The sequence below is a fragment of the Populus euphratica genome, unplaced genomic scaffold (assembly GCF_000495115.2).
Source record: "Populus euphratica unplaced genomic scaffold, PopEup_1.0 scaffold8.1, whole genome shotgun sequence".
NCBI lineage: Eukaryota > Viridiplantae > Streptophyta > Magnoliopsida > Malpighiales > Salicaceae > Populus > Populus euphratica.
The window spans coordinates 636,066-646,774 of record NW_011499855.1 but is presented as its reverse complement, the minus strand read 5'-3'; the positions used below and the strand labels follow the sequence as shown (position 1 = coordinate 646,774).

The window sequence follows — 10,709 nt, the reverse complement described above, 5'->3', positions numbered from 1 at the left end:
GCAATTAATTTAAATATAATTAAGTTTTTCTACAAATCTATGAACATTGAAAATCATAATGACTATAAATCATTTTTTTCTTTCACATAAAACAAGTATGCATGTACTACTACTCTCTTGCTCTAATATTAAATTTAATAATTATGTTTGCACAAAGTCTTAGGGTTATAAAAAAAACTCGTTTTAAAAATGTTATTTCAATTTTAAAAGTTTCTTGGTTTCGTCCATTTTTATTTTTTTAGTTGCACTAATTATTTTAATAGTGCAATCTTAAGAAATATGCTGTTTATTTGTTTTATTTATTTGTTAAGAAATATGCTGTTTATTTGTTTTATTTGTTTATTTGTTTTTTTTAATTATGCTAATTTTTAAAATATTTTTTATAATCCTACTAAAAAAAACTCGATAATTAAAAAGCTTGGCGCAGATCATTTCACATCAAAGAGTTTCTACATCTAACTAGGGGCACAAAACGGTGAGCACCGAGTGGCGCAGATCATTTCACATCAAAGAGTTTATACATCTAACTAGGGGCACAAAATGGTGAGCACCGAGATCGCAAGGAAATCGCAAGCAACAGAAGCATAAACATATGTAAGCCTTTCGTTGGTTTACCGGTGGGTATTGCTTGACTTTATGTAAGCCTTTCGTTGGTTTACCGGTGGAACATAGTCACTGCAACTGACGGTCACTGACAGCAACCAGCCATTAAACATTAACAGCTGAAATAGAAGAAAACATAGATGTAATCAGAGTGATGTATCCCAGGAATATCATATGTGGAACATAGCAAATGGTAAACAGTGTGTGCTTGGGATGATGGAACTATGATGCAACACGTAACTAAATGCTCAGCTTCCCGGCATTTGCAAATTCCATGCCATCAACAGATCATAGAATGTTGTCATAATCCCTCTTTCTAAAACCCAGATTCTATCGATAAGAAGAATCCACCATGGGGCTCAAGCACCACCTGGCTTAGCCAAACATATCCCATAATCACCGTGCTGATGGAGATCTATAGGGAATAACAGTAGAAAAGCTCAAAATTAAAAAAGATGAAGTCAAGAATTTTCCACTTTAATGAATGAACACTGTAATATATATCATTGCCTTGGAATCTTATCTTATAGCTTAAGCTTTTGATTTGAGATGATTCTTTAACATACTACTAACAATAAATCTTATCACAAAAACAACATGCTCCCATATATTTGTAGTCCACATCCATTGAAAAATCAAGTCGAACCAATACAATATACATATATAACCTCACCTTCTCCCCACCCTTCCATCAATTATTTCCCCTTTTTAATCAACTATATATACCACCTAAAATTAATGAATTTCTATGCCTGCCTGTTTGACACGGATCACATGAAGGTGCACACGCACGGGCCTGTGCAATCTTAAAATATGACATTGCTTTCATTCCTCAAATAGACATGGAAAGCTTGATGATTATGGAGGAACTAAAGAACAAAATCATCTGGATTTCAACTGGAGGGTGTGGAACTTGAAGCCCCATGGTTCGGCTGAAGACTACATCAGTTGACCTAGCACTAGAAAAAACTATGATCACGTCAATGAATGCGCACATTCTTAGATCACTCAAGCTGAAATTATAACACAAGTTTGAGAAAAATCCTCATTACTAAAAAATTCAAGATCCCCCACAACCTTCTAGTTCAAGTTTCAAGCAACAGCAAATGGAAAACCAATGCAATATACACAGATGATGCATCCTCTATCTGTTTTTTTTTTATTCTTTTATTTTCATCATTGTTTCTCAATTCCACTTAGCAGGTAACTTTTGTTAGGAATGTGAAAAGCTGAATCATTTGTCTCAATATGTGCTTGTTTGACACCATTGCATCAATGCACAAACATGAACATGTGCGTTTATGTAAAAGAATGAAAAGAGAATCTGGCAATCAACAACATGATTTCATTAAGAACAAAAAATATAAATGATCACAGACATGGAATATTGACACAAAGCCAAAACATACAAATGCACTGGATTCTTAAATCATAAGCAGAAGGATGCCACAACATTAGAAAGACAATATATTTGCTGTTGTAGTCGGTTGCCAACTTGCATGAATGTCATCATTAGCTAATAATGCAATATTTATATAGTGAAACAGGCATACATTTGGTTTCCAGCCAGAAGTAAACAATCATAAAAGAACAGGGACATCTGTTTCTACGACCGAATTCATAATTTGTACAGAAAATGCTATAGCTCGAAAGGTGAGTTTTAATTATATACCACATCAATTAGTAAAGAAAAGCATACACTAATTAAAAAAATATATATATTATTATTTTCCTATCAACACAAAAGAAAAGGCAAAAAACTAAAATGGTATAGTTCTTCACAAGAACCTAACCTCACACTATACTGATATCCTTCCAGCATCTCCATAAATGCTACAACCCCGTATCGAATTCACAATCAAAACAATCACTCAGGTACCATAACGTGGTGCCCTGGCAGCCATACCAGCAACCTGAGCCTGCATTTGTGCAGCCCTAACTTTCGCTGCAGTGGCTCTGTTAAAAAACTGGTCTCTAGACAACAACCTCACATTCCTCAAATATTGATCAAATGGCATTGCCCCTTCTTGCACTGCTTTCTCCAAAGAATAAACCGCATCCTCAATTGCCATATCCACCGCTGTGCACTCCAACATCTGCTTCGACAAAACATCCACACACTCAAAAGCATTATCCACGTCAATATCCTCCGAGCCCCCTTTCAACTTCCCCTTATTTTCCCTAACCCATGCTTCCAAAACATCCGTATTCATCAAAACAACTTGCAAATGCAACTCCAACCCTTCCATCTTATCTCTCATTTCTTTCAACCCTTTATTAAACTCCTCCTCTCTCCCCCTCAACACAGATTGTGCGCTAAACCAGCTTTCCATCTCCGCCTCCCTCGTTTTACTCAACTGCAACATATCCCCGTGAACATTCTCCACAAGCTTATTAATCACATTTCTTTTATAAACCTCCGCTGCATCCTCCGCCTCCACCTTCCCCACCGCACCACCACTACCATATGGCGGATACTGTGGTGATCTGACAATCGGTCTCGGATACCCACCACCACCTCCCGTGTTACCCACTGACCCAAGACTCGATTGATTTGGATGATAATTGGGATTAGGGTTAGGTTTAGGGCGTTGGGAAAACAGAGGAGGATCCCTCCCAAAAACCGAGCTCAGCTCGCGAGCCAAATCAACCAAATTGGAACTAGGGTAGATCCAATTCTGCAAATAAGGGATGGAAACGAGCCCCGAGGGATTAACAAAAGGATGAGATCTTTTGATGATCATATCGCGTGTGGGGTTCACGTAAACACAAGGAGGGTGGCGAGGGTAAGATTCGATAAGCCAGATGATAACCGGGATGTTATAAGTGACAGATATGAAAGTGATCGGAACGGTGCCGTCAGCCTGGAGAAGATTGACGGTGCGACCATCGTTGTGAGTGAAGGTAGCGGTTTTGGGTTCGAGAGAAGGGGAAGTAGTGGTGAGTGAAAGAAGGTGTTGGCGGATGAGCCATTTGGTGTCTTCGGAGTAAGGAAGAGCGGAAGTGCCGCGTTGAGAGAGGACGGAGGAGAGGAATTGTTGGATTGCTAGGTGGTTTGACGACGGTGGAGGAACCATTGATGGAGGGGGAGAGTTTTCTGCTTTTTCTTGCTGGCTAAGGAAGGACAAGTTTCAAGCTTCCGTTTTATTGTTTTTCCCGAGGAACTGAAACTGAGGACGTTTGTGGGGGATGATGCTGTGTTTTTTAGTCGGATTGTTTTTTATAATATTTTTTATTTGTAGAAATATTAAAATATTGTTTTTTATTCTTCAAATTTTTATTCTTTATATAATAACAAAAAATTAATTTAAAAAATTAATTTTAAATTGAAAAAAAAACCAATTAAATCCCATTACCAAATATCTCTAGATAAGCGCGCGCGCGCGCTCATGTTATTATAGGAAAAATCCAAATTGCTGGATTTTCACTGTATCAGCACGCCAACGCCACTGTAACTGTAAGAGCATCTCCAGTAAAAAACGCTGGATGAAAGAGGTAAATGGTTAAAAAGGCATTTTGAATAGTGAAAATATATCTCTGTATCTATAACTACTTGTATAAGGGAAGGTAAGAAAGCAGGAGCTCACCTGACACAGCATTGGATTGCTTTTTCCCTTGAGGAGGATATTTATGGTCTTTGTTTCGTGGTGGAAAGAACCTCTAATGGCAGCCCTTCTTAGCTGGACCGACAGACCGCGTGAGACCCAGTTGCGGGCAATAGCGTCTTACCCTTCCCCAAAGACCAATACACAAGCGATTCGCCGTCGTCTAATCGATCACGGATGACACAGCCAATGACCGAGCTCACGGTGGGAGAACATCTTCGAGTCGATCCTAAACAGGGGTTTTTTTTTTTTTTTTTTTTTGAGGTGTTCGCTCCAATGACTATTTTAGCAATCCATTTATATTTTAATATATAACTAATGTACTTTAAAACACCATTAATTTTTCTCATTACCCAATTTAACCATTGTTTTTCTACATATTTTCAAAAATAAAAAGAATTAAATAGACGGGAATTAAAATGGAGTGACAGGAGAAAATGAAGGGCTATACAATAGAATGACCATTAAGGTTTGATCATTTTACTCTGAATAAAATTAAGAGATAATGCCATGGGTGACTTCAAAAGAATTGACGTGAAGGTTGTAATCAGGGAATTAAAAGGAGGCAAGCCGGGGCCATAAAAACTTTGACCATTTTACTTTGGAATAAAATAAAACAACAATTCTCTTTTGCTTCATCTTCTCCCTTCAGCTCACTCAACGCGATTTTCCGCTTGGCTCAAAACCACCCATGGCAGCCAACAAAATTTCCCTCCTCCACTAACCCAGCAGGGACTCCACAACTGGAAATGAGGGCTGTAATCTGGCAGGGGCTTCCCAAATTAGCTGATCTGGATCCCTAACAGCACACACACGACTGGAAGCTAAAAGGGAAGCTAATTAATCACCTGGGCAGGACTGGGACAATCAAAGGCAGCTTCTTCTTCTTCTTCAGGGCGAGGTGCTTCGAGATCTGATGGTGCTCTGTTTTCTCTCATCAGTTTTTAACGAGGAAGGAGTAAGTGCAGATAGCCGTTAAATAAATTCGTTAAGAAATATAAATATTAAAAAAGAACTAAAATGAAAAAGAAAATCAGTGGCATTTTCAAAATTAGTGTGAAAAATTCATTCTGGTCCTTCTAATTTCAAAATTTAAAGCTGTGAGAGGCTATCAATGAGTTTATTATGGTATATGGAGTTTTATAATTGTTTCTTTTATTTAAAATAAGTTAAAAGTTAATTTTTTGACCAAAAAATATCTCGATGTGACCCTTCATTCGCTGAATTCGAATTTCAAAGACTGTAGATGAAGTTATTTAATAATTAAAAAAAAATGAAAGGCACTTTTAATATATAAAAAATTAAGTGATTTGGTAGGTAAGCAGTGTCTTTTTTGGTGTGCCAAGCACGCTAACCCCCACGCAAACTTGATCTGTTTTGTTTTTATTCTTTTTCCCTTTTTTTTTTAATTTTTCCCTTGTTTTTATACTTTGATGAAATCAAATAGATTGGATAAAAAGTAATTTGATTTTTTTATTGAATATCATTGAAGTTCTATTTTATTTTATAAAATCATAGTTTTCTTTTATATATTAGCAAGAGCTCTTTCTATATAATTCTTCATGATTTTTTTTAAAAAATTATTCATTCTGTGTATTTTTTAGTAAAATATTGTTTAATCTTTTTTTCCCATGAGATTTTATAGCACAAGCCATGTTTTTTTAAGCCATGTGATTTTAACTCGGGATAAAAAGAATTACAGCAAAAAAAAAATATTAATCACTAAAGAAAGTACATTGATGATGACTACTTTTTTTTTCTAGGAAAAATTACTCAATTTATGACAAAGCACAAGCAAGTGGATTAGTATATAAATATAAGGTCTGAAAATCAGGAACATAATTTTAAAATTCAGTCCGGTATAACTTGACTAGTTAATTTAAAATTTAATTAATTTAAAATTAAAATCAAGTTAAATTAGAAAAAAAATCCAGTATAATCTAGTTGACCTAATAAAAATTATTATTATAACTTGTTGGCTTTTATTTTTTTGATTTTATTTAAATGATATCATTTTAATTTAAAAAAAAACTCAAATAACCTACTCAAAATCTAAAATTCAAACTTTAAATTAGACCGGGTCTAGAAATTAAGAAGTGGAGTGTGGTGACGCTGATTTTGTTTGTTTTTTTTTTTTTTTAATGCTATATGCCATTATTTTTACTTTGTTTGGAGTGGAAAAGTATTTTTGGCGGTGGATGTATTGGTTTAAGCTTTGCGAGCCTATTCATAAAGTTATAAAAAAACATAAAAATTATTATTGGTTTGATAATTTATTTAAAAATATTTTTTAGTTAAAAATATACTAAAATAACTTTTAGCATTAGTTTATTAAAATTACTAAAAAATATATAAAAAAATTGAAAGATGCAACCACAGTTCTAGTCACTATTTTAAAGTGTGTTTGGTTTTGCGATAGCTGTTGTGGTTGTGGTTTGAAAACAGTTGTTTTATAAAAAGTACTTTTAGTTGAGATTAATTTGAAAAAATAGATGTTTGGTTAAAACTGTGGTTGAAATTGAGGTTAAAGAAAAAATAATTTAATATGTTTGGTTAAAAATAATTTTAAAATTGAGTTTATAAAATAATTTTAAAATATATATATCAATATTGATGGTTTTAAATTTAAATATTGTAAAATTAATTACTCCTATTATATTATAAAATAAATAATACTTTATATAAAATATTATTTATTATTCTATTAAACTATTTATAATTCCATTACGTACAAAATTCATCCGATAAGGACTATAAGTTCCATGATTTTTTAAGCGTGATTTGCAAAACCCCGGTTTGATGGGAAAAATTATGGGACCCACTAAATAAAAAAGTGTTTTTTTAGGTTACCAAACGCTTAATTTACGCGGTTTGCTTTAAAAGCTAAAGCTACCGCGTAAACAAACACCTATTTACACCTATTTAGTTGTGTTTGTTTTTCATCAATTTTTATATTTGTGGTGAAACAAATGCAATCAAGTATTTAATAACAAACCAAATTGTTTTTTGTATTATGCAACTCGCTAAAAAAATAAGTTTGAAATATAATTTTTGTGTGGCAGTTTTTACATTTTTTTAATTAGATTTTGTAAAATATTATTTGTTTTTATGTTTTAAAAGAATTTATGAAAAAAATTGAATTTTTTTCTTTGCTTCAAAATGATATATTTTTTGTGTTTTTATATTATTTTAACGTGTTGATATCAAAAATAATTTTTTAAAAATAAAAAAAATATTTTGATGCATTTCGAAGTAAAAAACACTTTGAAAAGCAGTCGGAACTATATTTTCATCAAATATTTTATACATGTTTTTTGCTATACATGAACTTCAATCATAATTTTTACCAAATACATATCTGAATCCAACTACCATAGTTAACCATACTTTTTTAACTTTATTTTTTTAAAACCACAATTACAAAAATTACTTTAAAAACAAACATATTTTTAATTGTCTAAGAGTGTGATAATTGTTATTTTTCTAAGTATTTTTCTCTAAAAATTATATGAATTTTTTCATTTAAAAAAATTATATTTTTAAAAGTATTACATCAAAACAATTAAAAAACACAAAAATATAATTTCAAGAAAATAATTTTTTTGATAAAAAAAATACAAAACATTGTTTCAGCCATAAAAACAAACATCTCATAAATTTAAAAGATTTTAAAAAATAGATATTTAATTCTAGTTTAAATAGTAGCTCCACGTCCTTCAAAATGGATTTAACTGCCTAGTTGTTAGTGTTGTTAAGAGTGATTTTAAACATAATTTAAGTATAATCTCGTAAATAATTTAATTAATATGATTATCATAAAAAAGACACAGGCAAGAGACTAATCTAGTCATCTCAAAACTTGGTACCAGGTCCTCTTGGTAAATTCCCAAGAAGGCAACTAACTATTTACGGGCCTTCTCAGATTGAGAAAATGCAACCTTTAACTGATTTTCGTTCGCATTTTTTGTTTCAGTCTTCTATTTCTCAAAACTGGAGCCAGTGGGCTTGGGTCCAATGAGAACAAGACTGGGCTCACCAGCTCTTTGTAAATGGGCTGAAAAAGTTGGATCACAATCTTTTGTCCGAAAAGAATCGGATGCCTAAAGGCTAAAACCAAGAGCTCTTTCATATCCAAATCTAAAATAATGCCATTGCAAGATTATTTTTATAGGTATTCTGGAATTATTTCTCTGTTATGAAGCACATATCGTAAAAAACTAAGAGAAAATCAAGGTTGCTTAATGAATATTGATTTTCAACGTTATTTTCCCATTATTATTATTATTATTATAGCAAATCATAAGGGTTAGGGTCTGGTCTACTTTTTGTGCGAGATCCGAGATGTTCAATTCTATTTAAGATTCAATTCCTATTTTAAAAAATATTTCAATCATGAGAGTTGATTAACCTCGTAATTAAATCCAATCCTATTCAAAAGGTTACAAACAACCTATTAATATATGCTTTTGCATATCCACAGCGCACCTACTATTCTGTATAAATTATTTTTTTTTTATGTTTTTATAATTGTTTTAGTGAATTGGTATAAAAAATAAATTTTTAAAAAATATATATTATTTTAATATATTTTAAAATAAAATTAATTTAAAAAAAATAAATATTAAGGGGCATTTAAAATCATGGTAGAAGTTGTTTTTTAAAGTATTTTTTTTTTAAAAAATATATTAAAATATTATTTTTTATTTTTTAAAAATTATTTTTAATATCAGCATATTAGAAAAATAATTTATAATTAATTAATTTTTTCAGAAATGGTTTTAAAACTTAGAAAAACAAATGTTATCCAAACACCCGTAAATCAATTGGTGGCTTTCGTGTAGACTTGCATGATTAGGTTCTCATCGCACAGCAATTATTTAAGATGGATTATTATACCATTTCGGTTGTCGGTGCATAGCAATTATTTCACATGGATTATTATTATTATTATACCATTTCGTGTAGGATAGATAAACCTAGTTGGATGCATTCAAAAGGAATAAAATTGTTCTGATATCGCAATCAATTGTCTACTTTGTTTGTTTTTTTTAAATCATGTTTTTTTTTTATTTATATAGATATTTGGGTTGGCTTGTGCATGTATTATTATTATTATTATTATAGCAAATCATAAGGGTTAGGGTCTGGTCTACTTTTTGTGCGAGATCCGAGATGTTCAATTCTATTTAAGATTCAATTCCTATTTTAAAAAATATTTCAATCATGAGAGTTGATTAACCTCATAATTAAATCCAATCCTATTCAAAAGGTTACAAACAACCTATTAATATATGCTTTTGCATATCCACAGCGCACCTACTATTCTGTATAAATTATTTTTTTTTTATGTTTTTATAATTGTTTTAGTGAATTGGTATAAAAAATAAATTTTTAAAAAATATATATTATTTTAATATATTTTAAAATAAAATTAATTTAAAAAAAATAAATATTAAGGGGCATTTAAAATCATGGTAGAAGTTGTTTTTTAAAGTATTTTTTTTTTAAAAAATATATTAAAATATTATTTTTTATTTTTTAAAAATTATTTTTAATATCAGCATATTAGAAAAATAATTTATAATTAATTAATTTTTTCAGAAATGGTTTTAAAACTTAGAAAAACAAATGTTATCCAAACACCCGTAAATCAATTGGTGGCTTTCGTGTAGACTTGCATGATTAGGTTCTCAACGCACAGCAATTATTTAAGATGGATTATTATACCATTTCGGTTGTCGGTGCATAGCAATTATTTCACATGGATTATTATTATTATTATACCATTTCGTGTAGGATAGATAAACCTAGGTGGATACATTCAAAAGGAATAAAATTGTTCTGATATCGCAATCAATTGTCTGCTTTGTTTGTTTTTTTTTAATCATGTTTTTTTTTATCTATGTAAATATTTGGGTTAGCTTAAATATATTCTAATTGATTTTATAAACTTTAAAATTAACAATTATGTAAATTTTTAATAATCTGAAATTTTTAAAATTTTAACTGATATTTGAAAAACAAATTCAAAATTTGATTAGTTGAGTTATATACCTTAGTATTTTAATTATATTTTTTAAATTAAGGTAGATATCTAGATTAGCTTACACGTATCTTAATTAATTTTACAACTTTAAAATTACTAACTATATAAATTTTTAATAATTATAAAATTTATGAGGCTAAAACTCATAATTTTTTAAAAAAGCAATTCAAAACTTTATCAATTAAATTATACCTCTTAATATTTTCATTATGTGATTTTTTGTTTCAGTGAGCAGTGGTGGCAAGAAGGTGTCGTGTGGAGATGAGTTTTAATAATTATAAAATTTATAATACTCATAATCATAATTTTTTAAAAAAGCAATTCAAAACTCTAATTTATAATACTCATAATTATAAAATTTAATTAATATTCATTGTGTGATTTTTTGTTTCAGTTAGCAGTGGTGGCAAAAAGGTGTCGTGTGGAGATGAACACCAATTTTTCCCATCTTGGAC

At 30.7% G+C, this 10,709-nt stretch overlaps 1 protein-coding gene across 3 annotated transcripts; it reads right to left on the bottom strand.

Moving 5' to 3' along the window:
• Nucleotides 1-667: 667 nt before the first annotated feature.
• LOC105122856 (protein ELC-like) lies at nucleotides 668-3,818 on the bottom strand. 3 transcript variants are annotated; one of them, XR_841760.1, is made up of 2 exons: nucleotides 2,397-3,818; nucleotides 668-722 (listed from the first exon to the last, which is right to left on the bottom strand). XR_841760.1 is itself a non-coding variant. In XM_011022189.1 (1 exon), exon 1 carries the CDS (start codon nucleotides 3,678-3,680, stop codon nucleotides 2,475-2,477), a length of 1,206 nt encoding a protein of 401 aa, XP_011020491.1. In that variant the 5' UTR covers nucleotides 3,681-3,818; the 3' UTR covers nucleotides 2,099-2,474. The 3 variants fall into 3 exon arrangements, 1 of the variants encoding a protein (XP_011020491.1); XR_841759.1 differs by lacking the exon at nucleotides 668-722 and adding an exon at nucleotides 1,189-1,562; XM_011022189.1 differs by lacking the exon at nucleotides 668-722 and having other exon boundaries at nucleotides 2,099-3,818.
• Nucleotides 3,819-10,709: the final 6,891 nt, after the last annotated feature.